We start from the raw sequence: 20,216 nt of genomic DNA on the forward strand, positions 1-20,216 counted from the left end.
TAGAGCACATCGGCTGGCTGCTCCTCAGCGGGGAAGTATTCCGACTGGGAGGAGGGGAGCCGAGCATGGCGGCCGGACCGGAAGCGGGAGAAGCAGGCCTGGGCCGTCAGTCTGTGGAGCCGGCGACAGTGAGGTGGAGGCCGCGGCGACCGGAGGATGTGTTTGGCGAGTCGGGCGGAGGCAGCGCATCGAGCAGCAGCCACGACGACTCGCAGTCCGACTGGGAGGAGGGGAGCCGGGAATGGTGGCCAGAGGGTGAGCGGGAGAAGCAGGCCACCACACGTGGAGCCGAGTCGGCAACAGTGAGGAGGAGGCCGTGGTGACGAGGAGGACGGAGCGGCTGAGGGACATCGTGCTCCCACTGCCACTGGATGCCAAAGAATTGACTTTCTGAACACGGCGCTGTAAAAATAGCTGACGTGTCCCTACAGGGAGTAAGCATTCCATTGTACTAGTACATATGGCAAATAAAATTGAATTGAATTGATATTTTCTAAGTGTCCTGTTATCACATCATTTATAATAGACTCTAGCATTTTCCCTACTACTGATGTCTGTAGTTTCCTCTCTCCTTTTTTAAATAGTGGGGTTACATTTGCCACAATCTGGAGGAACTGTTCCATAATCTATAGAATTTTGGAAGATGACAGCCAATGCATCCACTATTTCCATGGCTACCTCTTTTAGTACTCTGGGATGCAGATTATCAGGCCCTGGGGATTTATCAGCTTTCAGTCCCATTAATTTCTCCACTTTTTTAACTAATTTCCTTTAATTCCTCCTTCTCACTAGACCCTTGGTTCCTTAATTTCTGGGAAGTTATATGTGTCCTCTACTGTGAAGACAGAACCAAAGTATTTATATTCGGATACAATAGCAAAATACTGCGGATGCTGGAAATCTGAAATAACAACAGAAAATGCTGGAAATACTCAGCAGGCCAGGCAGCATCTGTGGAGCGAGAAACAGAGTTAATGTTTCAGGTCTGGGAAAGGTCATTTATATTCGGATGCCATTCCTAAATGCTCCCAAAATACCAGTTAATGGGAGGTGAAGGTTGGTCACGTGCAATGAAACCACAATAATAGGAATTCTGTGGCCATTCTGTTACTGAGTTGAAGTGGAGCACAATTTTTTTTTCAATGGCTGGTTGATTGGTTCCTCTATGTAACATGAGATGACTAGACTTGCATGGAGATAAAGTGCTATGTACTATTGATATTGGAACATCTTACCTATAAAACAGGTAAATCTGTTGTGCAGACAGAGTGGCTCAAGACTGCAAAGATTGGTTATTTTACCATTTGTCAAATAGAAAAAACTTGTGCTGCACTCTTCCAAATTATGTAAAATTTACAACTATTCTAAACTGAAATACTATTCTGAAGGAGCACTCTGTTCCTATGTTACAGAATGTGGGACCAGTCATAATATCAAGGGATTTGAGAGTGCCCTCAGAACACAACTTGTTCAAATGTTAGATCTGTTCACTGCCTCTAACTCTTGTGACAAGCGGAAACATAGCAGTCATTTTGAATGATGGGCAGCTGGTTTTTGCAAGTTAAGCAGTTGAGGTTGTGGAAAACTGACATGGTGTTTTGGATTTGGGTCTGTTTCATCACAAGCAGCCCTGAAATTGTTAACTGAAATATCTTATATAGACAGTGAATACTGAGGAATGTGCATAATAGTAAATGAATAGTTTGGGTTCTGAAACCAATAGAAAAATTCAAGTTACAGATCTTAAACATAGGATATAGCCTTCCATAGCTGCATTCCTAAACTTGTTTACACTGAGTTGGACTGCTTGTATATTCCATTATGGCTGAATTTTCAGTGTGGTTGCTTGTTAAGTGACGAGAAAGAGCATATAATGCAGCCAGCTGAAGGATGAATTGTTGAGAATTCCTTTTGCTATGTTGGTAATCACTTTTTGCTGTAGTGTAACTTTCAGCCACTTGCTTCAGTATCTTTTCAGTGACTTTCTAAAATTTTGCTTTACAGGTGTTTAATAAGCTGATCAGGCGTTACAAATACCTGGAGAGAGGATTCGAAGAGGAAATAAAAAAGGTCTGAGTTGATTCAAGTGACTATTTTGGCTACTTGATGAAGTACAAAAAGACTGTCAATTTTTGCCATTGGTAATTCAATTTCACAGCAGCCTGAAATTCAGAACATTTGGGACAATTTGCAATCCATAAATGAACTTTGATAAAGATCTTTCCAGATGAATCTATTAGCAGCCAAGGATATTTTGAGATTTAGTTGGATTGTTAGTATGTTACTTGTAATTAAGGCAGTAATCTTGGCAGTTTTGTAATGCTAAATATGCCTACTTGCCTATTTCTGATGGTTCATAACTGAGTAAACTTATCTTTTGCACTGGAATCCAGAATCCGTGAAAGAATATAGTAGATATATATAATAGTGGCTCTAAATTCATTCTTCTACTGGTATTTTTGCACATAATTACTGTACCGTACAGCCAGAACAAGTAACCAAACAAACTGACCATGCTTGAGCAGATGTACCTTTTTCTTTAGCTCATGAAAGTTATTTTGCTACTTGTATTTGCAGTGTTGGGTGTTTCCTACAATTAATGCAAACTGATAGATAAGATACTAATATATCCTTGCTTGTTTCAGCTGCTGTTGTTCCTGAAGGGTTTTACAGAATCTGAGCGAACCAAGCTAGCCATGCTGACTGGGATTTTGTTAAGCAATGGAACATTATCATCATCTATTCTGAGCAGCCTCTTCAATGAGAACTTGGTCAAGGAAGGTAACTAGATTCATTCATGAGCTATATATATAGTAAATCTTGGTTGACCAAGGCAGTTGTTGGATCTTTTGCCTTTTAAGGTGTTTCCATTTAACTCCCACATCAAATAATGCTAAGATGTCATCTTTTTAATTTTCTCATTTTTCATGCAACAATTCATTTTCACCGATTATTCAGATAAAAGCTTGTTGCTACTTTTTTTTTTTGGATGAATCGTCATACGGTTAACATTCAACTAATTTTAACTGGAGCTGTTGACAAGGTCCTGGCTGTGTAAGTCTTTGGTATATTTGCATTTCAATTAATGTTCATTTTGGGTCACTGCAAATGTGGTGCAGACGAGGGTGACCAGAATGTAGGTGGAGAGGAAATGATTTGAAGTTTTTAAAATAACAGATTAGGGATTGTAGGGGTAGATGGTATAGGTTGGGGTTGGGTCAGTGGTGTATGTGGTTGCATCATGTCTAGATGGGGTTGTTTGGTCTGAGAGCCTTTTGTCTGCTTATATTACCTTGTATACCTAGGTATATTTTGTTTTTGTTCCAGGTGTTTCAGCAGCATTTGCTGTAAAACTATTCAAATCTTGGATATCTGAGAAGGACATCAATGCTGTTGCTGGGAGCCTTCGAAAGGTCAATATGGACAATAGATTACTGGTGAGTATATAAAAAAAAAAAAAAAAAATGACTCTTAAAATTGCAACAAATGCTTAAGTCTTTAGAATGCTTTCAGCAAAAGAATCCACAATTTCAGGCTCATATTTTGTTAGTCCCATGGCTTGTCATTTGAGACTGATTTGTTCAGATCATCCAAGCTAGGAATGACAACTGTTAAAGGGACAAGATAATGTATAGTCCTGAGATTGTTGAGAAATTTATTTGATTTAATTGGTGTTTTTCTAACTTCAGGTCTGTAATCCTTATGTTCCTTGGCTAGAAGAGTTCTGTTGAATTTGTGTTGCAGGCTGATGAAGGTCTGCATTGCTTCAGTCAGTGCCTATTTGTTTCTTTGAAATGGGATGTGGGTGTCGCTAGCAAGGCCAGCATTTATTGCCTTTCAGAAGGTGGTGAGCCGCCGCCTTGAATTGCTGCAGTCCGTGTGGTGAAGGTACTCCCACAGTGCTGTAAGGGAGGGAGTTCCAGGATTTTGACCCAGTGACGATGAAGGAACGGCGATATACTTCTAAGTCAGGATGGTGTGTGAATTGGAGGGGAACTTGGAGGCGGTGGTGTTCCCATGCGCCTGTTGCCCTCGTCCTTCTAGGTGGAAGAAGTCGCGGATTTAGGAGGTGCTGCCGAAGAAGCCTTGGCAAGTTGCTGTAGTGCATCTTGTAGATGGTACACACTGCAGCCACGGTGCGCCGCTGGTGGAGGGAGTGAATGTTTAAGGTGGTGGATGGGATGCCAATCAAGTGGGCTGCTTTGTCCTGGATGGTGTTGAGCTTCTTGTAGTGTTGGAGCTGCAGTCATCCAGGCAAGTGAAGAATATTTCATCACAGTCCTTACTTGTGTCTTGTAGATGGTGGAAAGGCTTTGGGGAGTCAGGAGGCGAGACACTCGCCGCAAAATACCTAGCTTCTTGCCTGCTCTTGTTGCCACAGTATTTGTGGCTGGTCCAGTTAAGTTTCTGGTCATTGGTGACCCCCAAGGATGTTGATGGTAGGGGATTCGGTCATGGTAATACCGTTGAATGTTGAGGGAAGGTGGTTAGACTCTCGCTTGTTGGAGGTAGTCATTGCCAGGCACTTCTGTGGTGCGAATATTACCTGCCACTTAGCCCACCCCTGAACGTCATCCAGGTTTTGTTGCATGCGGGCATGGACTGCTTCATTATTTGAGGAGTTGTGAATGGCGTAGATAACTGCAGTCATCAGCGAACATCCCCATTTCTGACCTTATGTTGGAGGAAAGGTCATAATGAAGCAGCTGAAGATGGTTGGGCCTAGGACACTGCCCTGGGGAACTCCTGCAGGGATTCCTGGGGCTGTGATGAATGACCTTCAACTGCCACAACCATCTCCTTTTGTGCTAGGTATGACTCCAGCCAGTGGAGCATTCCCCCCCCCCCCCCCCCCAATTCTCATTGACTTCAGTTTTACTAGGGCCCCTTGATGCCACACTCGGTCAAAAGCTGCCTTGATGTCTCGGGCAGTCACTCTCTCCTCACCTCTGGAATTCAGCTCCTTTGTCCATGTTTGGACCAAGGCTCTAATGAGGTCGGGAGCCGAGTGGCCTTGGCAGAACCTAAACTGGGCGTCCGTGAGCAGATTATTGGTAAGTGCCGCTTGATAGCTCTGTTGATGACACCTTTCTTCATTTTGCTGATGATACCTTGCATCATTTTGCTGCTGATTTGAGAGTAGACTTATGGGGCAGTAATTGGTCAGGTTGGATTTGTCCTGCTTTTTGTGGACAGGACATAGCTGGGCAGTTTTCCAGTGCCAGTGTTGTAGCTGTACTGGAACAGCTTGGCTAGAGGCGTGGCTAGTTCTGGAGCACAAGTCTTCAGCATGATAGCCGGGATGTTGTTGGGCTCATAGCCTTTGTTGTATCCAGTGTGCTGAGCCGTTTCTTGATATCACTTGGAGTGAATCGAATTGGCTGAAGACTGGCTTCTGTGATGATTGTGGACCTTGGGAGGAGGTCAATATGGATCATTCACTCGGCACTTCTGGCTGAAGATGGTTGCAAATGCTTCAGCCATGTGTTTTGCACTCATGTGCTGGGCTCCGCCATTATTGAGGATGGGGATATTCATGGAGCCTCCTCCTCCCTTTAGTTGTTTAATAGTCCACCAACATTCACGACTGGATGTGGCAGGACTGCAGAGCTTTGATCTGATCTGTTGATTGTGGGATTGCTTAGACCTGTCTATAGCATGCTGCTTCTGCTTTTTAGCATGCATGTAGTTCTCTGTTGCAGCTTCCCCAGGTTGGCACCTCATTTTTAGGTATGCCTAGTGCTGCTCCTGACATGTTATTCTACACTCCTTATTGAGCCAGGGTTGGTCCCCTGGCTTGATGGTAATGGTAGAGTGAGGGATATGCCGGGCCATGAATTTACAGATTGTGGTGGAATACAATTCTGCTGCTGCTGATGGCCCACAGCGCCTCATGGATGCCCAGTTTTGAGCTGCTAGATCTGTTCTAAATCTATCCCATTTAGCACGGTGGTAGTGCCACACAACACGATGGAGGTTGTCCTCAGTGTGAAGATGGGACTTCATCTCCACAATGACACTGCGGTGGTCACTGCTACCAATACTGTCATGGACAGGCATCTGCGACAGGTAGATTGGTGAGGACGGGGTCAAGTAGGTTTTTTCCTCTTGGTTATCTCCCCACCTGTCGCAGGCTACCGAGCCACTCTTGATGATGGACATTGAAGTCCCCTGCCCAGAGTACATTTTGTGCTCTTGGTGCTTCTTCAAAGTGGTGTTCAACATGGTGGAGTACTGATTCATCAGCTGAGGGAGGGCGGTAGGTGGTAATCAGCAGGAGGTTTCCTTGCCCATGCTTGACCTGAAGCCATGAGACTTCATGGGGTCTGGAGTCAATGTTGACTCCCAGGACCACTCCTTCCCGACTGTATACAACTGTGCCGCCACCCCTGTCCTGCAGGTAGTACAGGACATATGGTGATGGAGGAGTTTAGGACATTACTTGAAAGGTATGATTCTGAGTATGACTGTTAGGCTGTTGCTTGACTAGTCTTTGGGACAGCTCTCCCAATTTTGGCACAATTCCCCAGATGTTGGTGAGGAGGACTTTGCAGGGTTAACTGGGCTGGGTGTGCCGTAACCAGAGCCGAGGCTGATGCCGGGTGGTCTGTCCGGTTTTATTCTTTTTCGTAGTGGTTTGTTACAACTGAGTGGCTTGCTAGAGCAGTTAAGCGTCAACCACATTGATGTGGGTCTGGAGTCACATATAGGCCAGACCAGGTAAGGACGGCAGATTTCCTTCCCTAAAGGACATTAGTGAACCAAATGGGTTTTTACGACAATCTAACAGTTTCATGGTTACCATTACTGATACTAGTAATTATTCCAGATTTATTTAATTAACTGAATTTAAATTCCCCAGCTGCCGTGGTGGGATTTGAACTCGCGTCTCTGGATCATTGGTCCAGGCCTCTGGATTACTAGTGACATTACCACTACGCTACGGTTCTCCTGAGGTTGTGAAAGGCGCTGTATAAATGCCAGTCTGACTTTCTTTTAACATTCCAGGCTGCGCTGTTTGGTGTAAGGAAGTAGGCTTGCTCTCATGGCGCATGACGCCCACACGGATAACTCCACTCTCATTAAATGGGGTTCTGAAGTACAGTGCTTCAGAAAGAGTCTGTGGTTAGCTAGGTAAAAGAAACACAGTTTTCCTTTGCATTACTTCCTTCTGTTTGAAGCAGAATCAACATGCACGGTTTCGTAAAATAAACAAGATACCAACAATAACTTAAATCTCAAACTAGTTTTCCACACATTTCTTACTACCTCAAACTGTCCAAAGTATACAATTTCTTTGGGACTTCTCATGATATGTACGGGCAATGGGACCTCTCATGCTACGTAGGGGCAATGGGGGAGAGCAAGTGGCCTAGTTCCCAGGCCATGGCCAAAACTAGATCTGATTTAAGGGTCATAGCCAAACAATTAACATTTTTTCCCCTTTCAGATGCAAGTGGACCTGCTGTGCATTTTTGCTATTTAGTTCAGATTTCCAGATCATGGTTGTTTTTATCACTGCCAATTTGGAGCCAATTTTATTCTGGTAGTGATTTTGTTAAGATCTCAAGATACCGGCATCCAAGAACTGGTACCCAGCATTTACAGAACTAAATGCAGTTCCCTTATTCTGGTGGCGTAATCATAAAACCACAAATAACTACATCATCCGCCAGAATGAGTGAGCCAGATTTAGTAATGTAAACACCACTCGGTCTCTCAGAATCCAAACTAAAACAAGGCCATGATAAAAGCAGCTAAGCTCTGGGAAAAGCATAAAGTAGCTTGTGCTGATTTACTACCCCATCGTCCTTCATTCATGAGGCCCTTCCCCAATAGAACAGCACAGATCAGCAACTCCCTGTGTAGGAATCACATACATGCAAATTGGATCTTGTTATAGCAAGTAAAAGAGTTCTTTCATGGCTCATCATTATATTGCCCTTCAGTGTTCAAAGTATTTTTTTATTTAAATCATACAGACTTACTGATGCTAGTAATTATTCCAGACTTATTTAATTAAATGAATTTAAATTCCCCAGCTGCCATGGTGGGATTTGAATTCCCATCTCTGGATTACTAGCCCAGTGACATTAACACTATGCTACCGTTCCCTTAAACTGTATTTGCTATTGTGCTGTACTTGCTCTCTGCTTTTGGTTAATGCGGATCTGACATAGGGAAATTGTTGCTCCTTATTTCAGTCACTGTTTCACTCCAGTCTTGATGCTTGCTGGACTTGGTTCCCTTGGTACAAACTCCATGGGATAGAATTTCCACGAGGATTCTCCTGCTGTCCTGTTGCAACTTCAGAAACCCCAGAGAAATGGCAATTTGTGCCATTTTTCAGGGGTTTCTGCCAAAATTATGGCAGAGGATCAGGAGAACCTGGAGTTTTTGCTACTTTATTTCATAATTGAGTTAAACATTTAGGTTGTGGGTTGCATTACCCACCATAGCCCCCCCACCCCCCCCCCCCATTGTCCTGCCTGGGATTGGTTGTTCAGCACAGTTTGGCATGTTTCTACTTTGAGTTGAACACAAATTTATCTTTAAACTTAGCCACATTCCCAATATCTGCAGCATTTAGCTTTTCAGCCAAAATATATTGTGTAAAGAAGTGGTTGTTATAAATTTATATTCTAAATCAAATCTTTTGCAGGAACTGTTCCCAGCTAATAAACAGAGTTATGATCACTTTGTCAAGTACTTCACTGATGCAGGGTTAAAGGAACTCGCGGACTTTGTCCGTAACCAGCAATCTCTTGGTGCGCGGAAGGAGCTGCAGAAGGAGCTCCAAGATCAAATGGCCCGTAATGATCCCCTCAAAGAGGTAATGGTTTGAGTTGGTGACATTAACCTGAACTTATCTTGCTTCAGGTTTGGTTGAAAAACACAGAATTTGGAATGCATTGACTAACCTAATTGATATGATGGTTGCTGTAGTTGGTTTCCAGTTCTGAGTTTGTGACTGAAGTTTGCTATTTTTAACACTTGCCATGGAATTTATGGTGTCTTCACACAGAGATCAACTTATCTGCAAAGAAATGAGATGTTCCATTTCCAAAAATTGCATTTGGCTGCTCCCTATGCTCTTCCCATGGTCCCATGCAGTGGAAAGATGCTTTAACCCACTTTCCCGAAGCCAGAAAATGTGCATCATTGTTGCAAGTTCTGCTTTGTTTTCAAGATGCCACATTGAAGTCTGCAGTGTCTAGGGCAAGTGGATTCAAACAGTTAAGTGCACATGTCTTGGATTTTGGATGGCCCTGATGGTTGCCTGAGAGGTGCCTGTTGTCTTCTCTAACTTCATTTCATGGCCAGCACCAGATGTTCAAATTTGCAAGTCATTAAGGATAAATTAGACATATTGATAGCATTCCTACTGTTGCTACCCAACCTCTGGCTCCATTTGATGTTGATTTGAATAGATTATTGCCTCGGGAGAGGGCTTAAATTGGTATCGCTGGCCTCAGCTATAGGATGTGCTTTTGTACAAACAACCAAATGAATTCAAATATTTGAAATCCTTTTTATTTTTGTATAATTGTTACTTTTTTTGTGTAAATCTAGTTGAAAGCATATAATGCTTCTATATCTAGTGTTGTTTTGGAACACTATCCTTCAAGAATGGCCTTTCCCACTCCCATGATGGCTGTGAATTTAGCCTGAGTAGCAGAGCTAGAGACCAGGGAAGTCCTAGGTTTTATCTGGGCCAGTACTGATTTTGATGAAGCTGGGATGGCATTGGACTGCTACAATTGGTTTTGGAAGGGAAAAATTCCTGATTGCTACACACCTCACCACCTGCTGTAAGGTGTTGGGTGAGGACAAGATGAGGCTTGTGCTTTTGCTGCTGGTGTAATAGCCTGCTGACATTCACTGCTCAGGCTTGATAATGAATAACGCTCACTTCAGTGTGGTACTGATATCGAGGGAACTGTACCACAGTAAAGCATTGATACCCCGAGGGGAGGAAATTGGCAAGAAAGAGTTTAATTTAAATATCATAGACCAAATAAAATAGCAAGTTTTGAACTTGTGGCATGGGAAGAGCTAAATATGAAAGGCATCCATAAAATGTGTGGTACTTATAAAATGCTAAACAGCTGTCCTGTTGCTATTGCATGCCTCACAATCACAAAGATCAAATGTAGATCACCTTGAGGGGGGCATAGTAGAATATAGTGTAATGACTGTGGTTGAGTTGTATGAAATCCGATTTTAGATAAGCTGTTTGAGCAGATCTGAAACAAACTAGTATTTGTGGGGGGGGGGTGTCGTGAGCAGAGAATATGAAGTAAACGAATTGCCATAAATTTATTTGACAGATCATCACCTATGCCAAAGAAGAGATGAAGAAAAACAGCATCTCTGAACAGACGATGATAAGCATTGTCTGGAGCTGTGTAATGGGTGCAGTGGAATGGAATAAGAAGGAGGAACTGCTAACAGAACAAGCCATTAAGCACTTAAAGGTAAACTGCAGTTACTTGAATGTTCAAGGCTTATAAAGTAGTGCTTATCACAATGTGTAAGGTGTCTTCTGAAAAGTCCCCTCTTGGAATGTCCTTGTGTAGTAGTTTCAGTGGTCAGTTTATCTTTTAGTAGGTGAACCAGCAATGCTTGGTGGCTGGAGGCCTTCCTAGGTAATTATGCAAAAGTTGAGAAGCTGTTGTGTGTGGGGTGGATTGTCCAGTTAGCTACCAGTCCCTTTTTTTAAATCCTGCTATTGAGAATTAGATGACTGCTTCAGTATGCAACTAATTTTCAAGCTTTCCTTTCATAAAATCCATAAACTGTTCAAATCTGCTATGTGGGAAAGGGAGACAGGAGGAAGAGAAGATGACCTCTCTTAACATAGTAGTTTTGTAGCCCATTGTCTATACGACCCTTTTTTAGCCACCATATTATTCTACTAGTTCATGTGGGAAAGAAATAGTGTTAATTCACATGAAAAGGGACTGGGTGGCCAAAAGCTCTTTTGTAGAGCCTGAGGAATCTCAAGACCTCTTTATTCTTGACTTTTGTAGAGTAGCCTTGAAGGTTGGGTGTCTAGAATCTATATCTACTCTAGACTCTCATTACTTTCCAAATGTTTGCTGCTGAAGTACAGGTGCTCCCAAATCTGACTGACCTGGGAGTGGAGTCTTTCATTTGGACCTTCTAAATGTTGAACACTTAAATTTCATTTCTTGTCCCTTTTTGGGCAGTTTCAAGAGTACAAAAGATGGGCATAACTGCTCCACTAGTGCTTAAATTGTGCCATCTCGCTAAGCCTTTTTCATTAAGTTCAACATTATGCAGCAACTATTCTGCGTTCAGCATTTTTCCATCTTTTTTTAATTTGATTCTGGTTCACATGGATATGGATTAAATTATAACTAACTACTTTGACAAAATTAATTTGCCTCCATTGGTAAGTCTCTGACTAGTTTGATTTTAATGGTATTGTACTTCATGGGCACTTTTGAACAATCCAAATTGCTGTACAAATTATTGGCAATCTGATTTCAATAAAGCGTGCATCTATTAGTGGCACTTAACATGATCTGTGTTTTTTGTTGGTATAACACAACTTGTATGCCTCAATCCAACCAAATCCACATAGACCAAATATTCCATTTGTGATTACACTGAATCTTATTGCTTAGGAAATATAAATCTAATGTCTTTTAAAAATATTTTCAGCAATACAGCCCTCTCCTTGCTGCCTTCACCACCCAAGGTCAGTCTGAGCTGACTTTGCTGCTGAAGATTCAGGAATACTGTTATGACAACATTCAGTTCATGAAGGCCTTTCAGAAAATTGTGGTACTTTTCTACAAAGGTAAAAGCTATATTACGGATAACCAATATGAAGGGCATTGGGCAATATTTGGTAATGTCATGGGAGTAAAGCTGTTGAATGTAAATAAGTATATTTAATAACTGCTTTTGAATGTATACAAACATAATCATGAAATTTGGTATTCCTCAACATGTAACTGAATATGGTCCAGTGGGGGGAATGCCAAGGTACAGTGTTGAATTTTATCCCATTCTTGGGCACAATTGTTCAGATGTTCATTAATCTACAGAGGCATAGATTTTTGGATCTTGTTTGATCTGTTAGCATTTGGTTTAAGATCTGTATCAGATGATGTGGATTACTTGTAGTGTCTGCCAACAATACCTGTTTGTGTTGATTGTGAAATGCTTCATGCTCTGCTTCAGACAGCAGCTGCTTTTTAGAGTTAGTCATGCTTTGGTGTCACAATTGGGACCTCATAGGTGAGTGAGGAGGACTGTGTAGAAAAGGTATAGCCTTCAGGAGAAGACCAGTGACTTTCTTTCAAGCATTCATATTGAGGTTTCTCATAGTGGGAGTCAGTTAATATAAGAAGGAAATTGTTGCAAATTTCTCACATTCCAGGCAGTTATTGATGGTGAGCCCATCTTAAATAAGATTTCTGCCCTTTATCACAGGTGCAACTTTGGCACGGACAAATGTCTCGTGACCTTGAAAGTGGGCTGTATCATAAACTGGGAAACAAGCTGTGCAGGACCTTTTTTTTTTATGGGGCCTGAACTAAAATTGCTGTGTAGTTACCACTATGTGCATTCTTGTGCGTTCAAAGTATTCTACATGGAGCAAGACATTTGCCAGCGTAGACAACTGTTTTTTTATTTCTAACAAACTTTTGTTAAGCAAAGATTATGACTTGCAGGATATTTGGTTACCTTTCTGGTTACCAGGGGAACCGGCTTTCATGAAACACTTACTTTGATCTGAACATTCCAAGCAAGCGTTTCAGCCTAGCTCCAAGTTGCTCTTGGTAATGGTCCCTGCCTCTGGGGCCAAAGAATGTCAAAAACTGCTATGAAAATGCCAAGTATGAAACACAATCTGTAAGTTAGAAGTATAATACTGTGAACTATCTTGGTTTCACTGCTGCAAGTGTATTCTATGAAGCAGCTGCGCTTGTTTCTAATTCCTGATTTGTCAACTGCCAGTTCATATCAGTTCTACCTGCTTTTGGCGTAGATGGCAACATGAAATTGTTAGTTCACTAAATTACTCAAAGCAAATCGGTTTGCAAAATAGAAATGATTTTTTTTGGTTTCTGTGCTGTCCTGTACCATCACGAGCATCTAAATATTGATTCACATTTGTTGCGTGAATGCAGAAGCATTGGAAGATCACTTGCAAGGTGTCCCTTATATAGAATTACAGAACTGGGGCCTGGAACTGAAATCCAACTCCAACTCATTTGTATGTCCATGTTCAACAAATAAGGGCAATCAAAAATATTGCTTACAGCAGGCAACTTGAGGTTTATGAACTTAGCATACCTCCAGTTATTGATGTCTAGGATATGGTATTGATTTTCAAGCCTTTTCTGTAGTGGTTTACACTCTATTCATAAGATTCCATAATTGGGGATAGCTTTTGGCATCAGTTACTATGGGAAGAGTTCAGGGTTACTTGGAGACATTCTTGATGCCTTCCAAAGAATTTCTGTTTACGTAAAACACTGAAAAAAATGGCAAATGATTCATGAACTGGTTTCTTTCAGATTCTCCCACTTTATTTTACTCTGCTTCTCATTTCTTATTACTATGTTATTTTCTTCCTGTATTTTTATTTGCTACTTTAGGGTGGGAGGAGGCTCCTGTGGAGCATAAACACCAGCATAGACCAGTTGGATCTAATGGCCTATTTTTGTGCTGTAATTTCTATGTAACAGTATCTTTACCCTTTTTTCCCCTCCCACCTTTTTCCCATCTCCTCCAATTTCTTAACTTTTGGATTGTACTCTCGGTAAAGTTCTAAGGAGCATGCAAATAGTTACTGGAATGCAGCTCTGAAAGTGACAAACATGGGAGATCGTCAGACCAATCTGGTTTAAAACATTGAATTATGAACCAAGGAATTTGGTTGTTCCAAACTATTTCAAATGGGTTTGGCGAGAATTGCATTTCATGGCTTGAAGTTTGTATTGTAAACAAATCTTTAGTTCATTTTTTGGTCTTTTCTTTCTTACCCACATTATAGCTGATGTTCTGAGTGAAGAAGCCATCTTGAAATGGTACAGAGAGCCTAATATGGCAAAAGGGAGAAGCATCTTCCTGGATCAGATGAAAAGATTTGTCGAGTGGCTCAAGAATGCTGAAGAAGGTAGAATCTAATTGATTAAAATGTTAGAAGTGGGATGCAGGAATGGACGGTCTTAAATCAATTAAGTCATCATTGAAACCAGCCTTTTGGCATAGAGTATAACCATTCAGACCTTCTGCAACTTAATTGTCTGCCTGGTGGTGTAAATAATGCAACATTGGCTTGGAACTGAAGACCCTTTATAAATTTAAAAACTTGATCTAGTATACCATCCCTTATACTGATTTTTCTGCAATGCAACTAAGGTTATATTGTTGCAGAAAAATTGCTTAGCTACAAAATATGATCTATGGTGCAGTGTTTTATGCAATCTTGAGTTGTAAGCTAATACAACAGCAAAATACTGCGGATGCTGGAAATACTCAGCCGGCCAGGCAGCATCCGTGGAGAGAGAAACAGAGTTAACGTCCTGATGAAGGGTCCCAGACCTGAAACATTAACTCTGTGGTGGCACTCTGGTCTCTGAGCAACAAGGTTGTGTTTAAGTGCCACTTGGTACAGTCTAGGCTGTGCCACTTGAGTGGAGTGCTGATTTGTTGGAGGTGCTGTCTTTCAGATGAGATACTAAATTGCGGGTCCCACCCGTCTGCTGAGGTGGGTGTACAAGATCCCGTGACACTATTCCAAGAGCAGCAGGACATGATCCTGGTCTCTAACCCTCCTTCAACCAACACAGCCAACACTGTAACAACCTACCTGCTGGCTCTGGAAAATGAGCTGCCATAATTCCCTACATGTGTGATTACACTTCACAACCAGTGAACTACATTTTGAAGATGCAATATAAAGTATTAAACAAAAGTTAGATTCAGCTATTGCCACTGTGGATATATTATTAATTAATGCATTGCTTTTACTGTGTTTAAAAACTAAATGCCTGACTTACTTGGTAACTTTATTCTTCTCTTTACAGAATCTGAGTCTGAAAGTGAAGAGGACTGAAATTGGAAGACTGTCAATTAAAATCATGTTCTGTATTTTTAATAAACCACAGGGGTTGTAGAATTGAATTCCAGAGTTCAGAAATTGTCTTGATTTGGCATTCTACCTCCTGTATTTTCTACTGTAATATCTAGATGTAAATTAAGGGCTTTACAGTGATCACACTGGTTTTAATTAAGTTTTCTATATAATAAAGTTATTGCAGACATCTTCTGACTTCAAATTATCAGCTATGAAAGTCAGTTGCAGTTACTTTTGACCGGTATGGTTTTTTTTTTTTTGTTCATATTTATGAAGGAGCTTTATTTTTTCCCAGGGAAGTACTCCTTTTCAGAGTAATGGTGAAGCAATGCTTTCTTGATTAGTCTTGGTTGTATCAGTGGGTACAAGTTGTACTGTAACTTTCAGCAGTTAAGCTTTGGAGGACTCTACACTTAGCAGAGCCAAGTGGCAGCATCTTGTAGTGGTTGAGATTTAAATTGTTAAGGAAGTGTGTTATGCCACTTACTGGGTTATTTTACACATGAAGTACAACTTGTTCAGTCTGTATGAAAGTTACCAAGAATTTACAGGAGGATGAAGTCCAGAAAATAAGACCATTTTATTGCAATCTCCCTTTCTTTGGCTACACAGTTGTATTCTGTCCAAATCAAAATTGAGTGCTTGTTCAGTCCCAACTAAGCAGTAGTGTTGTGACTTAATGGTTTCTTGCTTTGTGAATGGAGAATTTCAAGTGCATCTTATTTTGTGTAGTCATACAATCCCTTTACCAATATATTGAGTGGTTTAAATCAAGTTGGTTCCTTTGTTGTTCAGTGTACTCTTTACAAATCTGTTAAATTAACCCAAGAAGCACAGTCCATCAGTCTACAAATGTGCACAATGACTGCAGGTCACGAGATAAATGGTTTTGATTTTTGCTTTCATGAGGTACTCATGTGAATACACTTAGTTTTTAAACCATTTTTGTAATGCACGATAGCAGAGGGATGGTTCTGACCAGTTCAGCTCTGCCACCTTAAGTGCATTTCTTTTGGTGGTATTACATAAGTTAAACAAAGCCAGTAGGAGGGATACATGATGTTTTCTTGGATCATGGTTAGAAAACACCTCCACAGGGTTAATAGAAGTGTTAATGATGGTGAATCCTTCCCATACAAAATTGTTAACTTTGGTTATATATGTACCAAAAATTAAACTACTTTTTATTAACCAATCTGCCTAGAAAACTGGCTTTTTGCAGTTGAGTGCATTTCAGTTTGTATATGTAGAACGGAAGGTTTCTGGGGTTTTCTTTGGCTGCATTACTTCATAATAGAAATTAACTGAGCAGTTATTTTTGTTACTCGAAGCAATATCGCAACTGCAGGGGATTTTTTGGGGCTGTTTTAGCTTTTCTGCAAGAACATTTTGGTAAAACAGACGGGCAGCTGCTTGTGCCTACCAACACTCAGTTAAGTTCACAATTGTACAAATTAAACATTTTCTACTGATGTAACAGTAGATGTAAGCTAATTTCAAAGATGGCTTCAAGATGCTTTTACTTGAAATTTAGAAAAGCAAAATAATCTGGACTGCATGCTGTACCTACTGCCTTTTCTTCAGCCAGGTGTTTGCGTTTGCATGTCAATCACCATGTTTTGAGAGTAAATGAAGTAATGAGAAAACTGCATGTAAAATTTGTTTGATATAGAGTTCACACTTGCCATTTATCAAAGCAGTATGTTTTCTGTTGTCTATATTGACTTACATGCCAAGCTTGCTTGTGGTGATTTTTTTTACCATTTGGTTCCTTGGGTGAGGGATTTTAGCCAAGAAGTGTGCCTTTCCCCCCCCCATTTTGCCCCAAATTTGCCTCCTGACTTGTTATTGGATCTTGTAGATGAGCAATGGGAATTGATTTGACACCTGTCCTAATAAGGAACAATATGCATTGGGACTTGACTAATTGAAGAAAGTGCCCTCTAGTAACAGCTGTCACTCACCAAACCTCGGTATTCAGGAACAGTTTCAATTTATATACCTATATATATCCTCAGGCTTTTGATATTTTGAGCTGAGCCATAATAGTGCACTTTGCACCCACCACGCAATCTCAATTTATTCCATTGTTCAGGTGCCAGGCAGATCGTGATGTCAGTGAGCGTGCAATGCTCACTGCCAAGCAGATCGTGATGTCAGTGAGCGTGCAATGCTCAGCCAGGCACATTGTGATGTTAGTGAGTGTGCAATGCTCAAGAGCATCCAATCTGCCAAATTGATTATCACCTTGCCTAAGCCCTCACGCTGGCAATGACGGGAAGAGGTAGTGTGAAGTAGGTGGATAGCGGCTCCAGGGCTGATATTTAAAGGGATGAGTCATAGCTTCTTTGTCAGTTTGTGATTGTGCAAGAGTTTAATTCACTTATTGCAAGGTTCTTTAGCATCAGGAGTGTTGTGGCTACTAAAAATGTTACATTTATTCTGACAAAATTTTAAAGTGTTACATTAATGGGGGCTGTCCATGCACGTGGCTTTGTGGGCACCGCATTAACAATCCTGAGGTCTTCACGGTAACCGCAAAGGCTACCACTCAATGTGCAGTAGGGTGCAACCACAGACAACAAATCCTGAATGTGAATGCCCACTATCCTGGCAGCAGCCATGATGCCTTCATCCTGTGCCAGCACTCTTCCAGCCACCACATCAAGCCTGGGGCTGGCTGGTCAGAGACCAGGACAATCCACTCTCCACCTGCCTCGTGACTCCCCTCCGTAACCCCAGCACGCCATAAGAGCTATGCTGCCACCAGGAACATTGAGCAGGCCATCACAGTGCTCAAGCACCGATTCCACTGTCTTGACCGCTTGCGAGGAGCCCTCCAGTGTTTGGCTGAGCAGCTGTTGTAAGCTGTCTGATTTGTGCTTTAAATGGATGCAGGGTATTTCCAGGACAGTTTCAGTCTGGTAAATTTAACAGATTGGCCAATGTCAATGGCTGAACAGGCTCGAAGGGCTAAATGGTCTACTTCTATTCCTACATATAGTATATATTGTAAAAGGCTTTTATTACTATTGGCCATATACATACAAGGCTTCACCAATACTTAAGCAGAAATGACTTGCATTTTGTTTTTGTACAGTCTTGTGGAAGGGTGTTGGAGAGGGGGGTGATTAGATCCTTTGGTCATGGCCTGCTGCATGCACAACTTGGCCATCCTGCGGGCTCAGCTTTTGCCACCAGGAATTGCAGGACCACCTCAGGAAGAGGAACAGGAGCGAGAGAGGAAGCAGCCACTCAACCGGCCTTCTGGTCCATGACTACCTCATCCGACTGTGGTTCCAGTAAATTGAACCCCCGATTCCCGTTGCTCACCCACATCCCCATCATTCAATCCCTGTTGCAAGCCCTATCACAGCACAAAATCATCCAAAGCCAATTAATAAATCAGTGAACCCATATTTACAACAATATTACCTATTCACCCATGTGCAATCCCTTAGTGCCTCTCATTACACTGCCTTTGCCTACTCTAGTGCTCCTATGTCGTGTTGGCCCAGTGGCTAGCAGGGCAGGTGGAAGGCTGTTGAGTGTCTGTACAGGAGACTTCAGATAGCCTCGCATGGACACCCTTGGCCTGAAAGGCCTGGCTGTAGCCCGCACCATTTTAGCGTGGGCGGTAGCAGTCTGGACTGGCTGGATGACCAGCAGCGACAATGGTAGAGTGCCAGTGGTGAGAGCAGGAATGCTGTCATCCTGAGAGCACAACAGCTTCCTGCTCCACTGACACACACACCCACCAGGGCAGCACCACTACCAATCTGCTGGAGCATAGATTGCTGGCCTGCTGCGACAGCGTGAATGCCCCAGTGGACGGTGGTCGACCCAGCCACGATGGCAGCAGTCAGCTTGCATGGCATCAAGCTGAGACTGCATGAGAGTAGTCTGAGAATCGATAGCACCACACATAGACTGCATTACAGCACTAAGACGTTGCGTGGCTTCCGCCTGTGCTGCAATGGAAGCTGCGACATCACCACATGGGGCATCAGGTCGGGGTCTCCGTGAGTCCACCATCCTTTGCAGTCTGCAAATGATGGGCTCTATGGTGTGCACAGAGCTCTGCAATGTTGGAAGCAGACTCCTCCTTACCATTGCCGAGAGGCTCTCTGGCACCTGTCATCTCTGTGTGCATGCCCATTTCCCTTCTTCTAATGACCTCCCCATCGAGGTCCTCATCTGAGTCCTGTGCAGCAGAACTCGCCCTCTGGGGAACTGACTCCCAAGCTATCCTTTCCCCCAGGCCCTGTGCAGGTCCCACTACTATACTGGCCTCTAAAGAATGTGTAGTGCCAGTATCTCAGCTGGTGTCTGCCTCGCTCTCTATGGTGCCCTCGGACAGGCTGCTCAGCTGCTTGCTCATTATCTGAAAGCATAAAGGCACAAGAGTCAGGTTAAGGTGAGGGGAGGGGGCAGGAAAGGAGAAAGGCATGCATACAGCATGATTAGCTGGAAAGTGGGAAAGGCTTGTGGGGTGAGTTGGAAAGTGGATGAGGAGGAGGAGTCAGGATGAACATATCGTCCCCAAGGGGTCAATGTCGCCGGTGGCCACAGTGCCCAATGATTTGCAGCACTCTTTCCTCCAGCTCAGAAAGTGGTTGGGTGGAAGGTTGTCCCCCGCCTGTGCGATCCTGTTGTGAGCGACCTTGGCCTGCAAGAGAAAGAAAAGCGTGCGAGTGTGAAGCAATGAGTTTGGGAAGAGGTGCCAGCCATAGTTGAATAGCTGTCATTGTGTGCGAGATGTGGGTGTAAATGTTGGCAGGCAGAGATTGTTGGTGGGTGAGTGCTGGGCGTATGGTGCTTTGGACAGTGTGTGCAGACTGAGGTTCAGACGGTGGTACGTAGCATTTGTTGAAGCTTTGACTCACTCTGACCACTCCAGTGAGGTCGTTAAATTTCTTTCTGCACTGTGTGGGGGTCCTGGGGACCACAGTGCTGCCCGAGACCTGCTGCGCTACCTCCCCCCACATGGTGCAGAAGACTTGCGGCGAGGGCCGCCTGCCACTTACCGGGTACAGCACCCCCACAGCAAGGACCAAGGCATCCAATGCTTGGTCGCAGAATCTGTGAGCTC

General features: G+C 42.7%; 1 protein-coding gene across 2 annotated transcripts in view; it reads left to right on the plus strand.

Moving 5' to 3' along the window:
• LOC147120077 (eIF5-mimic protein 2) overlaps positions 1–15,311 on the plus strand; it is a 36,152-nt gene extending 20,841 nt beyond the window's left edge. For both annotated transcript variants that reach the window (XM_085985620.1, XM_085985621.1), the window contains 8 exons: positions 2,005–2,070; positions 2,646–2,781; positions 3,328–3,437; positions 8,663–8,833; positions 10,332–10,478; positions 11,692–11,830; positions 14,039–14,161; positions 15,075–15,311. In XM_085985620.1, coding sequence (XP_085841746.1) covers positions 2,005–2,070; positions 2,646–2,781; positions 3,328–3,437; positions 8,663–8,833; positions 10,332–10,478; positions 11,692–11,830; positions 14,039–14,161; positions 15,075–15,103 — 921 coding nt within the window. In that variant the 3' untranslated portion in view covers positions 15,104–15,311. The remainder of the gene's footprint in view (positions 1–2,004; positions 2,071–2,645; positions 2,782–3,327; positions 3,438–8,662; positions 8,834–10,331; positions 10,479–11,691; positions 11,831–14,038; positions 14,162–15,074) is intronic.
• Positions 15,312–20,216: the final 4,905 nt, after the last annotated feature.

Source organism: Somniosus microcephalus, chromosome 4, assembly GCF_052327205.1.
Source record: "Somniosus microcephalus isolate GS21.2 chromosome 4, FLI_Smic_1.0, whole genome shotgun sequence".
Lineage (NCBI taxonomy): Eukaryota > Metazoa > Chordata > Chondrichthyes > Squaliformes > Somniosidae > Somniosus > Somniosus microcephalus.